This window comes from Salvelinus alpinus, chromosome 16 (assembly GCF_045679555.1).
Source record: "Salvelinus alpinus chromosome 16, SLU_Salpinus.1, whole genome shotgun sequence".
Lineage (NCBI taxonomy): Eukaryota > Metazoa > Chordata > Actinopteri > Salmoniformes > Salmonidae > Salvelinus > Salvelinus alpinus.
The window spans coordinates 42,798,562-42,818,875 of NC_092101.1; the positions used below are offsets into that span (position 1 = coordinate 42,798,562).

A 20,314-nucleotide genomic window follows, 5' to 3' on the forward strand; every position below is an offset into this window, starting at 1 on the left:
GTTGAATATCAGTCTGTTGGATATCAGTCTGCAGGATATCAGTAAGTTTGGTAGTCTGTTGGATATTAGTCTGTTGGATATCAGTCTGTTGGATATCAGTCAGCTGGATATCAGTCAGTTTGGTAGTAAGTTGGATTTCAGTCAGTTGGATATCAGTCAGTTTGGTAGTAAGTTGGATTTCAGTCAGTTGGATATCAGTCTGTTTGGTAGTCAGTTGGATATCAGTAAGTTTGGTAGTCTGCTGGATATCAATCAGTTTGGTAGTCTGCTGGATATCAATCAGTTTGGTAGTATGTTAAAGAAAACACAAAAATGAAGTATTGTTAACAAGCTAAAGCGTTTGTACCCGATATACTGTAGTTTACATAGCACTGTGGTAGTCTGTTGGATATCAGTCAGCTGGATATCAGTCAGTTTGGTACTATGTTGGATATCAGTCTGTTGGATATCAGTCAGTTTGGTACTATGTTGGATATCAGTCTGTTGGATATCAGTCAGTTTGGTAGTAAGTTGGATTTCAGTCAGTTGGATATCAGTATGTTGGATATCAATATGTTTGGTAGTCTGTTGGATATCAGTCTGCAGGTCATCAGTCTGCAGGTCATCAGTCTGCAGGTCATCAGTCTGCAGGTCATCAGTCTGCAGGTCATCAGTCAGTTTGGTAGTATGTTGAAGAAAACACAAAAATAAAGTATTCTTAACAAGCTAAAGCATTTGTACCCGATATACTGTAGTTTACATAGCACTGTGGTAGTCTGATGGATATCAGTCTGTTTGGTAGTAAGCTGGATTTCCGTATGTTGGATATCAGTCAGTTTGGTAGTAAGTTGGATTTCAGTCAGTTGGATATCAGTATGTTGGATATCAATATGTTTGGTAGTCTGTTGGATATCAGTCTGCAGGTCATCAGTCTGCAGGTCATCAGTCTGCAGGTCATCAGTCTGCAGGTCATCAGTCTGCAGGTCATCAGTCAGTTTGGTAGTATGTTGAAGAAAACACAAAAATAAAGTATTCTTAACAAGCTAAAGCATTTGTACCCGATATACTGTAGTTTACATAGCACTGTGGTAGTCTGTTGGATATCAGTCAGTTTGGTAGTAAGCTGGATTTCCGTATGTTGGATATCAGTACGTTTGGTAGTCTGCTGAATATCAGTAAGTTGAATATCAGTCTGTTGAATATATGTAAGTTTGGTAGTCAGTTGGATTTCAGTCAGTTGGATATCAGTCATTTGGATATCAGTCTGTTGGATATCAGTCTGTTGGATATAAGTAAGCATCTTAGTCTGTGGATATCAGTCTGATATCATTCTGTTGAATATCAGTCTGTTGAATATCAGTCTGTTGAATATCAGTCAGTTTGGTAGTCAGTTGGATTTCAGTCAGTTGGATATCAGTATGTTGGATATCAGTCTGTTGGATAGTCAGTTTGTTGGATATTAGTAAGTTTGGTGGTCTGTTGAATATCAGTCTGTTGAATATATGTAAGTTTGGTAGTCTGTGGATATCAGTCTGTTGGATATCAGTCAGTTTGGTACTCTGTTTTAGTATTGCCACTGTATTACAGTCTGAAATGTCAAGCCAATCCTACCAAGACAGACTGCAGTATTGATTGACTGGTACTCAGTCCAATACTCACTCTTGCAGGATCTTGCTGTCTGTGGTCTGAGGGAAGCCAAAGTCCATGACCTCGTCCATCAGCTCATACACCGTCACAAAGTTGTCACGGATACTCTCCTCCTCCAGCTCCTTAAAGTACTCCTTAAACACCTACAGATGGGCACACAGACAGACAACTTATTACATGATCAATACAATACAATAGGATTGCATTCAATTGGTTGAATACAAGCAGTGTACTCCAGTAGGTACAGTTGAAGTCGGAAGTTTACATTCACCTTAGCCAAATACATTTAAACTCAGTTTAAAGGATCACCACTTTATTTTAAGAATGTGAAATGTCAGAATAATAGTAGAGAATTATTTATTTCAGCTTTTGTGTCTTTCATCACATTCCCAGTGGGTCAGAAGTTTACATAAACAATTTAACGGCAATTGAGTGTAACTTGGGTCAAACGTTTCAGGTAGCCTTCCACAAGCTTCCCACAATAAGTTGGGTGAATTTTGGCCCATTCCTCCTGACAGAGCTGGTGTAACTGAGTCAGGTTTGTAAGCCTCCTTGCTTGCACACGCTTTTTCAGATCTGCCCACAAATTTTCTATAGGATGAGGTCAGTGCTTTGTGAGGGCCACTCCAATACCTTGACTTTGTTGTCCTTAAGCCATTTTCCACAACTTTGGAAGTATGCTTGGGGTCATTGTCCATTTGGAAGACCCATTTGGACCAAGCTTTAACTTCCTGACTGATGTTGATTCAATATATCCACATAATATTCCTCCCTCATGATGCCATCTATTTTGTGAAATGCACCAGTCCCTCCTGCAGCAAAGCACCCCCACAACATGATGTTGCCACCCCCGTGCTTCACGGTTGGGATGGTGTTCTTCGGCTTGCAAGCCTCTCCCTTTTTTCTCCAAACATAACCATGGTCATTATGGCCAAACAGTTCTATTTTTGTTTCACCAGACCAGAGGACATTTCTCCAAAAAGTACGATATTTGTCCCCATGTGCAGTTGCAAAATGTAGTCTGGCTTTATATGGCGGTTTTGGAGCAGTGGCTTCTTCCTTGTTGAGCGGCCTTTCAGGTTATATCGATATAGGACTCGTTTTACTGTGGGTATAGATACTTTTGTACCCGTTTCCTCCAGCATCTTCACAAGGTCCTTTGCTGTTGTTCTGGGATTGATTTGCACTTTTCACACCAAAGTACGTTTATCTCTAGGAGACAGAACGCGTCTCCTTCCTGAGCGGTATGACGGCTGTGTGGTCCCATGGTGTTTATACTTGCGTACTATTGTTTGTACAGATGAACGTGGTACCTTCAGGCGTTTGGAAATTGCTCCCAATGATGAACCAGACTTGTGGAGGTCTACAATCTTTTTTCTGAGGTCTTGGCTGATTTCTTTTGATTTTCCAATGATGTCAAGCAAAGAGGCACTGAGTTTGAAGGTAGGCCTTGAAATACATCAACAGGTATACCTACAATTGACTCAAATTATGTCAATTAACCTATCAGAAGCTTCTAAAGCCATGACATCATTTTCTGGAATTTTCCAAGCTGTTTAAAGGCACAGTCAACTTAGTGTATGTACACTTCTGACCCACTGGAATTGTGATACAGTGAATTCTAATTGAAATAATCTGTCTGTAAACAATTGTTGGAAAAATGACTTGTGTCATGCACAAAGTATATGTCCTAACCGACTTGCCAATACTATAGTTTGTTAACAAGAAATTTGTGGAGTGGTTGAAAAACTACTTTAATGACTCCAACCTAAGTGTATGTAAACTTCCGACTTCAACTGTACTGTACAGTCGTGGCCAAAAGTTGAGAATTACACAAATATTAATTTCCACAAAGTTTGCTGCTTCAGTGTCTTTAGATATTTTTGTCAGATGTTACTATGGAATACTGAAGTATAATTACAAGCTTTTCATAGGTGTCAAAGGCTTTTATTGACAATTACATGAAGTTGATGCAAGGAGTGAATATTTGCAGTGTTGACCCTTCTTTTTCAAGACCTCTGCAATCTGCCCTGGCATACTGTCAATTAACTTCTGGGCCACAGCCTGATTGATGGCAACCCATTCTTGCATAATCAATGCTTGGAGTTTGCAAGAATTTGTGGGTTTTTGTTTGTCCACCCGCCTATTGAGGATGGACCACAAGTTCTCAATGGGATTAAGGTCTGGGGAGTTTCCTGGCCATGGAACCAAAATATCGATGTTTTGTTCCCCGAGCCACTTAGTTAACCCTTTTGCCTTATGGCAAGGTGCTCCATCATGCTGGAAAAGGCCACCATCACCAAACTGTTCCTGGATGGTTGGGAGAAGTTGCTCTCGAAGGATGTGTTGGTACCATTCTTTATTCATGGCTGTGTTCTTAGGCAAAATTGTGAGTGAGCCCACTCCCTTGGCTGAGAAGCAACCCCACACATGAATGGTCTCAGGATGCTTTACTGTTGGCATGACACAGGACTGATGGTAGCGCTCACCTTGTCTTCTCCGGACAAGCTTTTTTCCGGATGCCGCAAACAATCGGAAAGGGGATTCATCAGAGAAAATGACTTTAACCTAGTCCTCAGCAGTCTAATCCCTGTACCTTTTGCAGAATATCAGTCTGTCCCTGATGTTTTTCCTGGAGAGAAGTGGCTTCTTTGCTGCCCTTCTTGACACCAGGCCATCCCTCAAAAGTCTTTGCCTAACTGTGCGTGCAGATGCACTCACACCTGCCTGCTGCCATTCCTGAGCAAGCTCTGTAATGGTGGTGCCCCGATCCCGCAGCTGAATCAACTTTAGGAGACGGTCCTGGCGCTTGCTGGACTTTCTTGGGCGCCGTGAAGCCTTCTTCACAACAATTGAACCGCTCTCCTTGAAGTTCTTGATGATCCGATAAATGGTTGAGTTAGGTGCAATCTTACTGGCAATATCCTTGCCTGTGAAGCCCTTTTTGTGCAAAGCAATGATGACGGCACGTGTTTCCATGCAGGTAACCATGTTTGACAGAGGAAGAACAATGATTACAAGCACCACCTTCCTTTTGAAGCTTCCAGTCTTTTATTTGAACTCAATCAGCATGACAGAGTGATCTCCAACCTTGTCCTTGTCAACACTCACACCTGTGTTAACGAGAGATTCACTGACATGATGTCAGCTGGTCCTTTTGTGGCAGGGCTGAAATGCAGTGGAAATGTTTTGGGGGGATTTAGTTCATTTGCATGGCAAAGAGGGACTTTGCAATTAATTGCAATTCATCTGATCACTCTTCATAACATCCTGGAGTATATGCAAATTGCCATCATACAAACTTTGTGAAAATTAATATTTGTGTCATTCTCAAAACTTTTGGCCACGACTGTATATCAGTAAAGCACACACTCACCTCCACCATTTTGTAGAGGAAGGAGTAGACCAGGGCTGCATTGGCATTCTTCTTGGTCATTGCCACCACTGAAGAATAACTTAAGAATATACTAAAACTGTTGAACAGAAAAGTAACTGGGCCACTGCTGTTTTAAAATATTTTTCACATGGAACTTTTACAACCACAACTGAGATGGTTGACTCATAAGATTAGTTGTTCCCAGCATTTCCCTCTAGTTCAGAATAACATGAGATGTACAGATAAAGGACATGCAGTGTGGGTGTGAACTGTGAATTGTGTGATGTGTCAGAAGCAGAGACAGTCGTCCTGAGCATGGTAAGAGAGACAGAAGCTTGGTAACCAAGACGGCCTGACTGAGCAGTAACAGGAATTCCTGTTTGGACAGGATACGGTAGAGGTTTCTGTGTTTGATCCATAGGAAGTGGGCGGAGCCGTGTGTCACCAGGGGCGAGGAGTCTGCATCCTCCTCCATCCTCATCATAATGGGCATGAAGTGGTCGACCTCATTCATGTCCATGTTTCCCATGTAGTTACGACTGATCAACACCTACAGGGAAAACATATAACAGGGTGAAGATTTGTAAATAGGGTAAAGCGTTGCACACCCATATAGTTATGGCATATCAACACCTGACACCACACGACACAGAGGGCATTGTAACACATTAATGAAATTCATTTTCAATTCAATTCATCTTTATTTAGATAGGATAGTTCACTGTCGGCAGCAATTCTCACTGTTATCCAGGGAGTCCATAGAGGCAGTTATGCAACGGAAGAAATTCAAAAAGATCAAACGTGGAGCATATGCCCTTCCCCTTGTTGTGAAGGCTCAGCAGTAAGCTGTGGAAGATGTACAGTAAATGAAAGGAGCAACAGCCTCTGCTGGGAGGCCTCTGTTTAGAAACATAAAATAACTGACAACTAATCTGGGATCACAATGTCCAATGACAGCATTGTGCAAAATAAATATATCTCTCTCACACACCACAAGATACACTGGAGTGGCCTGAGGGAACTCTCACTCACACACACCCTTTCATTTCAACACCAATAACAAGATGAGTCAGTATTGAGAGTCGCTGGACTGGACCCCTCACACTCTGATAGATCAAAGCATATGTTTGAAGGACCTCACACACTGAAGCAGACCTGGGATAACTAGTTTTAGCTATGCTTTTCTGGAGAAACAAAGGATGTGACCAGAACTATTTGAATACAGATCCCAAGAAACTACTTATTTTTAAAACTATTTCAATACAGACCTGAGAAAGCAACTACATGTTTAAACTACTTGAATATAGACCTGAGAAAGCAACTACATGTTTAAACTACTTGAATACAGACCTGAGAATGTAACTAAACTCAGCAAAAAAAGAAACGTCCCTTTTTCAGGACCCTGTCTTTCAAAGATAATTCGTAAAAGATCCACAGATCCTCATTGTAAAGGGTTTAAACACTGTTTCCCATGCTTGTTCAATGAACCATAAACAATTAATGAGCATGAACCTGTGGAACGGTCGTTAAGACACTAACAGCTTACAGACGGTAGGCAATTAAGGTCACAGTTATGAAAACTTAGGACACTAAGTTGAGTTGGCCATAGTGGAGTTTGGAGTGTGACTGTTTGAGGTTGTGGACAGGTGTCTTTTATACTGATAACAAGTTCAAACAGGTGCCATTAATACAGGTAATGAGTGGAGGACAGAGGAGCCTCTTAAAGAAGAAGTTACAGGTCTGTGAGAGCCAGAAATCTTGCTTGTTTGTAGGTGACCAAATACTTATTTTCCACCATAATTTGCAAATAAATTCATTAAAAATCCTACAATGTGATTTTCTGATTTTTTTCCTTCTCATTTTGTCTGTCATAGTTGAAGTGTACCTATGATGAAAGTTACAGGCCTCTCTCATCTTTTTAAGTCGGAGAACTTGCACAATTGGTGGCTGACTAAATACTTTTTTGCCCCACTGTATTTGAACTAACTCAACAGGTGTAGTTTTTGATTCTTCAAATATTTGGCAGCCATCAAATACATATTTTGGGGTTTTCAAATAACTTGCATATATCCAAATACCTTTTCAAATATTATGTTTTTCTGTATTTGAATATCAAAGAAAATAGTTGCCTTTTTAGTTGACTTCCTTGAGTATTTGAAAAGTTGGTATTTTCATAGAAAATAGAATGTTCTTCCCAGGTCTGCACTGAAGATGGCCCTCTGTCACACAGGAAACTCCTCACACAGTGAAAGGATATGGACAGGCTCTTCCTCTTTCTTTAGCTATAAAATGATGGTGGAATCCCAGACAGACCAACAGACAGTTCAAAGCTTGTTGCATTTAAAGAGGAGTCTTGACGCACATGCAGGAAACACCAAAGCTACCTGACTGTTAAGAATGTAGAGGTCAGTGTTCAACTAATACCATTTTGAGAATTAAAAATAACATGTTTGGCTTCTGATTAAAATGTACAGTAAACTGCCATGAAGGTTCAAGGAAATGAAAAAGTAAAAATATTGTTCAAACTCATTGTCACTATCCCTTCATCAACACCTCCCCCTCTGTGTTAATCAAACGCATGTATCAGAACATGCCATGGCAAGTTCCTCATTCCATGTTTAAATCCCCAGACACTTTCTGCAGTCATCATGAGCTAGCAAACCTCACTCCAGCCACTTTTTTCTTTCTTTCATTAAACCACTTTAATGAGGAATTGTTTGATAATTTCCTCTCGTATTTGATTTACTGTAACTAAGTACTGATGTTTGACCTGTTTAACTGCCAGTATCAAATGTCTGCCAGTGTTGACTTATGTGGTTAAAGTTTGATGCCACACTAATGTAGCTATGATTCTGTAGCCTCTGATGTAGTCTTCCTATCTTCTCGGGCTGGTGTTTACAGATCATTCTCCCTGTTGCAACTTGTAACTAAACCAGATTGACTATATCTGTGACCTCTCTTTTATTCCCCTGAAAATCCCCTTTGCACAGTTTCTCTAAAACATGACATTTGTGTTATGCTAGCCTAGACTCCAGCCATTATAGGATGTTGGTCTGGTGGAGTGAGACTATTCTGCTAACTTTAAATGTGAACCTACAGACACACAGCAACTCTCAGTTAGGCAGTGCCTCCTGCTACAGTGAAACAGATCTGAGAGACTGCTGCAGTGATGCTGTTACCGTTTGAGATTGAACGAGAGACATGTCTGGAAAGCTGAAATCAAGCTTGGTTCACCTTCAGTCCCACTGTTGGCTGACAAACGGTAAAACACACTGACTGGCTGTAATGAGGGCCCTTAGGCCTGCTTCACACACACATCCCCTTAACTATAGGACAATTCTGCCAGGGGAAGATTGTTTGGTAACAGGATACTGGTCATTGTTAATGAGGCATTGTTTACAATCGATATGAACTACTGTCTGTATGATCTTCAGAGGCTGACGGCACATCTCAATTAAGATAAACAGACTAGCGATCGCTTAGGGTCAGTCTCAAAGGGCACTCTTCCTATGTGACTCACTACTTTTGACCAGAGTCCACATAAGGAATAGGGTGCCGTTTGGGAAAACCAGCTCAGTCATTTGGAGGTAAACAACCATGGAGTATCTATCAAGCTACCAGAGGGTCTCCAAAAAACTTGCCTTTTACCTCCGAGAAGGACAGGGTTTGACAATCAAGCACACATGGCAACTCAATATTTAATCCTGAAAGATCTACAGTATCTATACATCGTGTAGTTTCACACATATTGAGACAGAAAACGTGCACTTTAAAAGTAGTGTACACTCATCCAGAATTGCAGGTGCAGGGTATACAAAGTAAAGAATAGACACTGTTTAAATTTGCGAGCTGGGGAGAATTCATCAGGGTGCTGGTGGCCATTCTTTAACTTTCCAGTGAAGTCAGAGTACTAAACAAAGCAGCCATTTATCAGCATAACAATATATTTCAAAGACAGAGATTGTGAAACATTTACATGAACAGTACAGCATAAAGCTACATTCATAACATCTCACTACTACAAACAAGTGTGTTGATACACTGCCTGTATACAGCCACTCTAGTCTCCAAGAGACAGACAACCAGTGTGTTGATACACTGCCTGTATACAGCCACCCTAGTCTCCAAGAGACAGACAACCAATGAAACAGCTACATTGGAAGCATGTCTGTTTGCCCTCCAGCCAGGGAGCAGCTGGGGCTTCCAGTACAGTCCAGCCTGGGTCAGAGGTATTAGATTGCTCCCAGGGCAAAGAGAGAAAGGCTTTAATCAGCACTATCAGGGATGCAGGCAGGGGCCTATGAGATGGTAATCTTTCCCCCTGGGGCCTATGAGATGGTAATCTTTCCCCCTGGGGCCTATGAGATGGTAATCTTTCCCCCTGACACCTTCAGGCACTGGTGGGGCCTTTTGTCCTTTCTCCAAAATATTATTAACATGACCATCCAAATAAGGAAAGTCAGGTTTGGTGTGATAAGAAAATACTCTGAGGTCCGTTCAGTTCGCCTGAACGTTTGCTACGCTATGGAATGGTTTGTACTGAATGACATGTTTCTCCAAAACATTCTTGTAAGTTTGAACAGACTTTGAGGTATGTTTTCTCCTGTTTGGTGGGTGTGGCTTTAAGCAATGAGTGACTTATTTAAAGGACAGTGGCCATGCTGACAGCGTCCAACAACCCAACCGTTTACGTTCAGTTGAACGTTCCAGAACATAGAAACGTACTGAACGCAGCCCTGCTGTCTGAGCTGGCTTCAAGCCAATGAATGTAGGCTATTATTGCATGTTAATGATATATCTGTTAGTAAATTAAACAGTTAGCAACTTTGTAAACATACTGTAAGTTTAATAAGAAATATGAGCACAGAACAAGAGAAAACGTTGCCTGACCAGTCTGGCAGGTAAAGCCTAATATTGAATAGGCATGGTGCACTTTGGTGTTGCAGAACAAGTTTGACCAGGAATGTTTCTATTCACAACACCGGCGCCACATTCATTAGGTCTTCCAAACGAAACGAGGAGGTTCCCTACCGGAATTTGTCCAACTGAAACGTTCTGCAACAGATTCGGGGTAATGAATACACCTCAGCGATATCTTCACTACGAACCAAACATATCCAAACGGAACGAAACGGGGAGGGACCTACCTACATTTGTCCAATAGAAACTCAAATTTTCGGACTACTTACTGCACTGCTGCTACACTGTAACCTCCCCGACAACAGTCCATCGTCTGCTGTGAATGGTTGTTTGTGAATGCGCTATAATTTGACAATAAATTATTTCCAATTTTAGAAGAGGCACATATAAACCATCTGGGGTTCAGAGATCGCTGCAGTAGATTGCTATTTCTCTGACAACAAACGTGAAATATATAATTGATCCGATCACAAAGTGGAATGCCAATGTGGTCAATGCCTACTGTGGTATGAGGGCAGGTTTCCCAGGTGTATTCGACAAAAGCAAGGTCGCGAAAAAATGTTTCTGAAGATCAACAATATTTGTATGGGTTTGAAATGGGGTGGATTTTGGTCACTGAACAAAAATATAAAAGTGTCAAGTGTTGGTTGCATGTTTCATGAGCTGAAATAAAATATCCCAGAAATTGTCCACACACACAAAACGCTTATTTCTCTGAAAGTTTGTGCACACATTTGTTTACATCCCTGTTAGTGAGCATTTATCCTTCTGCATGATAATCCAGCCACCTGACAGTTATGGCATATCAAGAGGCTTACTAAGCATGGTCATTACATAAGTGCACCTTGTGCTGGGGACAATAAAAGGCAACTCTAAAATGTGCAGTTTTGTCACAACACAATGCCACAGTTGTACAATTGGAATGCTGACTGCAGGAATATTCACCAGGCCTGTTGCCAGAGAATTGAATGTTAATTTCTCTACCATAACGTTGTTTTAGAGAATTTGGCAGTATGTCCAACCGGCCTCACAACTGCAGACCATGTGTTTCCACACCAGCCCAGGACCTCCACATCTGTCTTCTTCACCTGCGAGATCGTCTGAGACCAGCCACCCGGAAAGCTGATGAAACTGGGTTTCCACAACCAAAGAATTTCTGCACAAATTGTCAGAAACCTTCTCTGGAAAGCTTGTCTGCATGCTCATCGTCCTCACTAAGGTCTTGACCTGACTGCATTTCGGCGTCGTAACCGACTCCTGTGGGTAAATACTCACCTTCGATGGCCACTGGCACACTGTAGAAGTGTGCTTTTCACGGATTAATCACAGTTTCAACTGTACCAGGCAGACGGCAGCTAGTGTTTATGGCGTCGTGTGGGTGAGCGGTTTGCTGTTTGTCAATGTTGTGAACAGAGAGTCCCATGCTGTCGGTGGGGTTATGGTATGGGCAGGCATAAGCTACGGACAACGGACACAATTGCATTTTATCGATGGCAATTTGAATGCACAGAGAAACCGTGATGAAATCCTGAGGCCCATTGTCGTGTCATTCATTCGCCGCCATCACTTCATGTTTCAGTACAGCCCCATGTCGCAAGGATCTGTACACAATTCCTGGAAGCTGAAAATGAAATGTCCCAGTTCTTCCATGGCCTACATTCTCACCAGACATGTCACCCATTGAGCATGTGTGGGATGCTCTGGATCGACGTGTACGACAACGTGTACGACATCGTGTTCCAGTTCCCTCCAATATCCAGCAACTTCGCACAGCCATTGAAGAGAAGTGGGACAACATTCCACAGACCACAATCAACAGCCTGATCAACTCTATGCGAAGGAGATGTGTCACGCTGCATGAGGCAAATGGTGGTCACACCAGATACTGACTGGTTTTCTGATCCACACCCTTACTTTTTTTTAAAAGGTATCTGTGACCAACAGATGCATATCTGTATTCCCAGTCATGTGAAATCCATAGATTAGGGTCTAATGAATTTATTTCAATTGACTGATTTCATTATATGAACTGTAACTCAGTAAAATATTTGAAATTGTTGCATGTTGTGTTTATATTTTTGTTTAGTATATAAGCTCCACTTCACATTTAATTCTACATTTCTACTGCTTGCTAAATATTTTGTTTCAACAAAAAACATGTATATGCAGGATAAGGATTGGCCTGACTTTCAAGAATGCCTAAATTGCTATGCCTCGATTTCCTGGTTGGTTGGCAAGTTTCTCCATCCAATTATTTCAGATCTAAAAGAGTGCAACTTTCACCATGGTCAATTATTGTATTCTATCCATTCGGGGTTTCGCGGGCTACCTGAGACATTAAACGGATAGGGAGGGCATACAGGCCCATGTATTAATGCGCAATTTGCCTAAATGGGTAATCAAAACACATCAATCACAAAAAAAAATTGTCGATTTCTTTTTTTAGGTGTGACGTCATTACGTCCAGCTGTTTTCATCGACACAAGATAGTTCAATAGAAACACCTTAGCAGACAATTGTAGAATCTATTTTCTATGCGAACTTTCTTAAATGTCTACAAAAAAAATCACTGGACAAGCTATTGGAAACATAGCTAGTGACGAATTCTGAGAAACAAATACATTTAGTTGTAAATATTAAAAGATAAACAAGTATGTAATTTTACTATAGCCTTCCCTACCGCGCTTTCATTTTCTTATGTGCGCTTTTACGCATGGATTTCTGCGCTACACTGGCAGATGCAGGCGCTGTTGATCGATGCCTAGCCTCGTCGCGAACTAGTCTTCCTTAAAACCGCAACAGCAACGCAAGACTAATCGATGTCAAACTATAAACTTATCCGCCAGTGCCACGTAGACTGTCAAGTCTCAGCTTACCTTTCCTTTAAGGTCCAGGATGAATATAGCAGACGCCGACATCCTGATAAACTAATAGCACAAAAAATATAAATGTTTTGACGTTGAATATCCCTTACAACATTTCATTCAGTGCATCTCCCATCGCGCGCTGTTGTCTAATGCACGCCACTGCTCTTTCCGGGTAGTATTTCGTCGTCAGACCTGTCAAGCAGCTTTCAACGCAACAGAGCATGCAAAACCAATCCTACATCAATTATTAGGTCTACATATGGTATCGATTCTCTTCTATTCTGCTTAAGTTATGCATAGGCTACTATCAGGCGTGTTTGTCTATTGTATTATATAAAGCATTGCTATACATTATCATAGATCGACGCATATGCCTAACTGTTTCAAGATAATTGTATGTATTTTTCTACAGAAAGAAAAACAGGTACGCTATTGAATTTGAAAACGTTTTATTTTATCTACAAATGTAACAAAATGGAGTGCAGGCACACCCAAACAACATCAAATTCATTGGTAAAACTGAGTTGGAACTTAGAAAAATCTAACTCAAAAACAAATTGATTGATTGATTATTTGACCCACTTTAAATAATAATTTTCTAACAAAGTCCGTACAAACAGCCAGCCCAATTTTGAAATCCATTGAAAGACACAGGCAAAGGTGCACTATTGCGGAGCTAAATTGAGTTATTGCTTATGTCAGTTTTGTATTAATCTGTCTCTGTGACTGTTTTTTCCCTCTAAAGATGATGGAAATAGACATGCTTATGTTTAATATCTGCATTGGCCCCAATCAGTGTCCAAATAGGCTAGTGACCTCTCTCTCGCTCTCTTCCCTCTCTCATTCTCTCCCCTCTCTTTCCACCTTCTCCCTTTCTTCCTAGCCAATGCTAAAGTCCATCCCATCCTCTTCCTCCTCTTCCTCCACTTCAAGTGCCCTCTTAGCCCTCTCCCTCTCGCTGGCTTGTATGTAGTTATCCTCTATGAAGCCATCATCATCTTCCTCATCCTCTATGTCCATCTCTCCCTGGGGGACAGGAGCAGGGTGGGGGCTCTGTGCCTGTCCCGCATGGTTGTACATAGAGAAGCCCACCTCCAGACTGTTGGGGTCACACTGGCTGGCTGTGTCTTGCTCGGTCAGACGGGTGTGGCGATAGCTGGCTAGGTAGCGGCGGACCAGCTGGCATTTGGCCAGGCTGGCGATGAGGAGGGAGAGGGAGATGGCCGTCACAAGGACTGCCACCATATATTGCCAACTGTGGGAGGGGCGGCTCTGACCAGGCGACTCTGTGCCTGTTAGGCGAGAGGGGAATAGGTTTTACTGTTCAAATCATTATTATGAATTACATCACAGCTATAACCGCCAAGACCGCTTGAGTAAGCATCAAAGAATTCTATGACAGCTGATAATTATATGATGACCTAACTACATATAAATTAGATGATATGAGGCAGAAGTAAATTGTTATGAGATCCTTACCATTAGCTGTAGTCATTGTGTTAGTTGGAGTTGTGGTGGGATGTTCACGGTCATTTGTCAACAGTTTTCTATGAGATGGTCTTCTGATTCCTGTCGACAAATCATCAGAGCCACGCTCAAGCTCTTGGTTCCCATGGAGATCCAGGATGGATATAGTTACTATATCTCGAGTGGAGACAGACAGGGGGACTTGCAGTCTGTTGTGCCCCAAAAACAGCTTCCCTAAACTGGGTAAACCCTGCAGAGCTCCAGCCTCTATGGAAGTCAATTGGCAGCCACTGAGGTCTAGTGTATGCAGGGAGGGGAGGCTGCAGAGGTTGTCTTTCCCCAGCAGAGGGAGGTAGTTGCCTGAGAGATTGAGGTTAACCAGCTGATCCAACCTCTGTAGTTGTCTGAGGTGTTGAGGGTTAGTTAAGTTGAGGTGGTTCTGGGAGAGGTCCAGTGTGGTTGCATTGTCCCATATCTCTGTTGGAATATGAGCCAGTTTCCTCCAACTGCAGTTAAATGATGCCTTGGGGAAGAGATGGACAAGATTGGTCAAGCCAACCCTTCCCATATTGTGGTTGCCATTTAGCAAGAATCAAGAGGTGTAAAATGAACTTTATGATTTTTGGAAGTTTCTCCCTAAAGCCATTATATGGGTGAATAAAAACATGTGGTGTTAATGAATTAATTAGGAGTCTTTGCAACTGTCTGGTGCTGATAAATAAATATTCCATGTAACTTTAAAACGAAAGATAAAGAAAACCATCTCATATATAACAAATAAAGTTGTGAACAACAAATCAATTCGCTCAAAGAGAGCCTTAATCTTTACATAATTCTTATGTTGATATCCTGTAACGAATCAGACTTCACTCCCAGAGGTAACACTATCTTATGATCAACAACAGGAAAAATGTCTCAAACAGGAAATTCCCCATAGTGTTTCCTCACGTGACTGCTTGGAACTGAACAACGGCAAGAAAAAGAGGAGAAGAAAACAGGGAGAAGAAGAAAGCTGTGTGTCTTTCTTACCGTGCCAGTATTGACAGTACACGGGCCAACAGTGCGACTCTGAAGCATGCTCCCGCTAACTGTTCCCCAGAAACACAAAACCACACACAGGCCGTGGCCCCAGGACCCCATGGTTCCCCCGCTTCCTGTAGGAATCACAGATGGACAGACAAAGACTAAGTATTAATCAGACTGACAAATGAGTCACAACTAAGTATTAATCAAACTGACAAATGAATCACAACTAGAACTGCATTGAAAAATGATAACCAGATAACCAGAACTCAATTGAAAAATAATAACTAGATAACCAGAACTGCATTGAGAAATAATAACCAGATAACCAGAACTGAATTGAAAAATAATAACCAGATAACCAGAACTGAATTGAAAAATAATAACCAGAACTGCATTGAGAAATAATAACCAGATAACCAGAACTGCATTGAGAAATAATAACCAGATAACCAGAACTGCATTGAGAAATAATAACCAGATAACCAGAACTGAATTGAGAAATAATAACCAGATAACCAGAACTGCATTGAGAAATAATAACCAGAACTGAATTGAGAAATAATAACCAGAACTGCATTGAGAAATAATAACCAGATAACCAGAACTGAATTGAGAAATAATAACCAGATAACCAGAACTTAATTGAGACAAGTGTTTTAATTCATTCTTTATCCTCTGGGAATTCTTTCTACATCTTGTTTTATATGTTTATAACCCCAAATAAATTCAAATGTATTCACTATGCCCTGACTCATAGGGCCTGTGACCTTACTGACATAGGCCCCCAACAAGGTATAGTTATGTGACCTGCCCAGGAAAATGACTGGCCCTAAAACACACCAGAATCGTGTTGAAAACATAAACAGTTTTTTGACATAACTAAAACCAGTGACCTCTTATGCTCTTCTTTAAGCAAATTTGCTAAATTTACATTTGTTTGCATGCAGTGTTGACTCATTATGTTATATACAGATCCGCGGACTCATTGCACATTCTGAAGATTGTCTATTGGCATGTTCTCACAAAGACAAGAGTACCAGTTTAGTGTTCCCACATGTATTGTACATTTTCTATGCAGGTGTGTGTACACACTTTCTATACAATAAAAAGTCGATTTAAAGCATTTAGTTAAAGACTGAAGAGCTCTTTCACACACTTTAACAATATATTTTGTTCTGCAGATTGCTCTTATGTTGTTCTTCTCACATCTGTGACTGTGTATCTTTCTTCTCTCTTTGTTTTTTAATCTGATCCCGGCCTGTTTGTAGAGTCCTCTTGGCACCAAAGATATTTTTCACAGAGGGGGCCTACTGGCTGGTCGCTCTGCCATTAGGCTTCTTCTCCTCTCCTCCTTCTGGTATTAAGCTCAGCATGGTTGGCTGTAAAGACCCGAGTGGGGATCTCTTAATCTCTTCCTGTCCTCGCACAGTAAAGGCACAACGACACCACGGCTGGGAGCTATGGGAAGCCCAGGAGCCCACAAGAGGCTATGTGTGTAGTAGCACAGTTCAAAGTCTTGTTTTAATTTACATTTGGTTGAGTTGTCAACAAATGTGAATTCGACATAAAATCAACAAAACATTTCACAATGTCATTGGATTTAGGTTAAAAATACGAAATTCTCTTATGTTGATTACTTTTTCAAATCCAATCAATTTTCCATGTTGATTCAACGTCATCACATTGAATGTTTTGGTTGAAATTACGTAGAAACAATGTTGATTCAACCAGTTTTTGCCCTGTGTGTGTGTGTGTGTGTGTGTGTGTGTGTGTGTGTGTGTGTGTGTGTGTGTGTGTGTGTGTGTGTGTGTGTGTGTGTGTGTGTGTGTGTGTGTGTGTGTGTGCATGCATCTGCATGAGTGTGTGTACTTTATGTTTAACGGTACGCTTTGAAAGGGGCTCCTTGACCAGCCCGCCACACACTCCCGTCCTTGCAGCCCAATGCCACATCTTTCTGTTCTGTAATGGGTTGCCCGGGTCCTGTCCCTTTCATCCCTCTTCTTCCCCACTCCTCGTTCTCCTCTCTGGATACGGAAGTGACACACAAAGCAGTCCTTCGTCTGATGTGGAAGAACTTGACTGGCCTGCACAGAGCCCTGACCTCAACCCACACCTTTGGGATGAATTGGAACACCGACTGCGAGCCAGGCCTAATTGCCCAACATCAGCGCACAACCTCACTAATGCTCTTGTGGCTGAATGGAAGCAAGTCCCCGCAGCAATGTCCCAACATCTAGTGAAAAGCTGTTATAGCAGCAACAGGGGAACCAACTCCATATTAATACCCATGATTTTGGAATGAAATGTTCGACGAGCAGGTGTCCACATACTTTGGGCCATGTAGTGTATATGTGGAGACTGTTTCATGACAAAAATAAGGGGTTAAAATGCATGTACAAATTTAAATAAAACGTTTCTGAGAGACATAGGACAGATACTTCAGAACAAACTTCCTTTAGATTCTTTGGGGCACTATCTGTTTTTCCATGTGGTGAATGTGTTATTCAATTTGTTTGTATGGGCTAATACCAGGAAGGTCAAATTAACATTTTCATCACATAATGTTTTAATACTGTATTATTTTTTATACTTCAAGTGGTCTTAAAATTCAAAATCAAATAGCTAATGATCCTTGGTATGACCTTCTTAAAACAATTCCATATAGCTTACTAGAACCCTCCCCCAGCTTAGACAGGGCTTAGACTGTTGTGGGTTAATGAGTTTCACATCTGCAACTCTGTTAATCCCACTGCAAGTCATAAACAAAGCAACTGGCAATAGGCACAATTCTTTCTAACATTTGTTTAAAAGCCTACACAGTGTCAGCAATAGAGCCAAGCAACTTCTAGAAACAAATACACCAGAAACTAATATCTTTAGCTTTAGAGGTTAGTGGCATCAAAGAGTAATGCATTTGACAGACCTTTAGCTTCCTGTGTCTCCTTGTTAATGTAACTAGACCTCACCACATCATCCTCCCCGAATGAACAATGTTTTACATTATTATCAAGGCGTTGGCTGTCAAAGGTTTAGCCTTATTTGATGAAAACAGCAAATGGCGGGTATCAACATGTGGGCACGACTGCCTGGCTGAGCAACATGCATCTATATATCCATTTCTCGCTCATTCATCCACTTTCATGGTATTATATCTCGTAATAGTCGTCAAAACATAATTACTGATATACTGTAGTTGAGATTGATCAAAAGGTTGTTTGCATTTGGTTATTATACTAGTATGTCATAGAAATATACCAACATACTGTATTACCGTAACCACAGTACTAAATGATCAATAAGAGAATCGGGAGGTCATATGATCTCAATGTTGACAAATGGAAACAGCCCAAAAGGTTAACATTTAGAGAAAATCCGCTCATTAGAAGTGTCCTACCTGGTCAGCCTGGTCCGTATGTACCTGAAACCCAGGTAACAATATGTCCTCTTCCTTATAGCTCACATTAATGCAGCATTGTCACTGTAAGTTTGTATTTCGCCTTTGCTATAAAATGGAGGCATGTTGTGCAAAGGTTGAAAGGGGTGCGTTCACCTCAGTCGTGTTCTGAAGGACTTAGGTTAATGAGTAACTTTGTAACTACATAGGTGTGCTCGCCTCTCCCTCCTACTTTCCCTTGCCTTTATCCAATGGTACTACACGAGACCTGATCAGAGTCGATAGTCAATTCAATAACAACGTGGTGCTATAAAATGACATGCTTTGTCCTCCCTTATGTCAGAATGTTTATACACAATAGTAGTCAGTATCACACAGAACACTGTTCCTGTTATCTGGGTTCACAGCTGAGAACCCATGTTATTTACACGTCAATACACATTCACATTTACACATCACATAAGCTTACTTTTACACGGACATAGTCTATCCACAGTCAGGATATGATATAGCACAGACGCTACTGCACATTTAATAAAGCGCACCCCACAGACACACTTTGCTTTGTTCTTATAAAACCACCCTATCTCTCAAAACGTCTGGATCTGAGAGAGGGAAACAGACAAGATACATGTGAAGCGTTTTTTGTTTACTTTAAGATGTTCGGGCCTTGAGGGAGAGAGAGCGGCCTTCTGCAACCCTGGAAGGAAAAGAGGGGGATCCAGAAAACAATAGGGCCACATCCTGTCCTGCTCCCTGCGCCGAACCTGCAGTATGCACTCCAGGCCTCCAATCCTCTTGTGCTTCTAGCACGTTCCTAAGAGGCCTCGGCTCGTTAGGGGAGGCAGATGGCAGGACAGCAGGGTCATATTCATTAGGCGCCAAACGGAGGGACTACCTGAACTGGTCTAATAATAAATGCTTGCTTTTGTCTTCTATTGCAAAACAATTTGCTACTGTGTGCCCTAATGAACATGACCCTGCAAACTGGCCACTCAGCAGTAAAGGAGTCGTGGGGTTTCCCACCCGTACCTCCAGGGACTCCTGCTGTTTGTCCCAGTGGTATGGTAGTTGAGGTCAGTGGTCAAGCTCCCTCTGTAAGACAGCTGTGATGGCCTCACTGCCTCTGTAAAGCAGGGGAAATAACAACACGTGTATACAGTACAGTACATTACAATGGAGAGGGGGACAGGGAGAGGCTAGGACACAAACAATCCACCAGACAGTCTGGGCTGTTTTTTTTTGGCACTTAGAATGTCATTAAGAGACTTCTGTTTTTCCCTGTTCAGCCTGGTCTCATAGACTAGATGTAACATAGTAAAAGTAAATCCGGGACACTGAAATTAGTTTGATATGTTACTGTTGGTATGGTTACAAGCCAAAAACAAAAGGAGGATGGTATGCCACGGTGGATTGGTGGGTGTGTAACGCAAACGTCCAGCAACCCAAAGGTTGCGTGTTTGAATCTCATCACAGACAACTTCAGCATTTGAACTAATTAGCAACTTTGCTTATACTTTTTAGCTACTCTGCACCTACTAACATGTTAGCTAACCCTTCCTCTAACATTATCACCTAGCCTAGCTAACGTTAGCCACCTAGCTAACGTTAGCGTTAGCTGCCTAGCTAACGTTAACG

General features: G+C 41.5%; 2 protein-coding genes across 4 annotated transcripts in view; both read right to left on the reverse strand.

Annotated features, from left to right (window-relative positions):
- LOC139541540 (AP-1 complex subunit mu-2-like) overlaps positions 1–12,954 on the reverse strand; it is a 33,592-nt gene extending 20,638 nt beyond the window's left edge. Inside the window, exons 1-4 of one of the 2 annotated variants that reach the window (XM_071346293.1) lie at positions 12,799–12,954; positions 5,396–5,552; positions 5,003–5,070; positions 1,639–1,769 (exon numbers count right to left, since the gene is read on the reverse strand). In XM_071346293.1, the coding sequence (XP_071202394.1) occupies positions 1,639–1,769; positions 5,003–5,070; positions 5,396–5,552; positions 12,799–12,840 (398 nt within the window). In that variant the 5' untranslated portion in view covers positions 12,841–12,954. Of the gene's footprint in view, positions 1–1,638; positions 1,770–5,002; positions 5,071–5,395; positions 5,553–6,352; positions 6,622–12,798 lie in introns of those variants that run through there. The other variant, XM_071346294.1, reaches the window with a different exon arrangement.
- Positions 12,955–13,221: 267 nt separating this feature from the next.
- Positions 13,222–18,855, reverse strand: c16h1orf210 (chromosome 16 C1orf210 homolog). Of its 2 annotated transcripts, none has more exons than XM_071346297.1 (4): positions 18,677–18,855; positions 15,286–15,410; positions 14,269–14,779; positions 13,222–14,081 (listed from the first exon to the last, which is right to left on the reverse strand). In XM_071346297.1, the coding sequence occupies exons 2-4, from the start codon at positions 15,394–15,396 to the stop codon at positions 13,669–13,671; spliced, it is 1,035 nt and encodes a 344-aa protein (XP_071202398.1). In that variant the 5' UTR covers positions 15,397–15,410; positions 18,677–18,855; the 3' UTR covers positions 13,222–13,668. The 2 variants fall into 2 exon arrangements, with proteins under 2 accessions (XP_071202398.1, XP_071202400.1); XM_071346299.1 differs by lacking the exon at positions 18,677–18,855 and adding an exon at positions 18,206–18,464.
- Between the last annotated feature and the right edge of the window lie 1,459 nt (positions 18,856–20,314).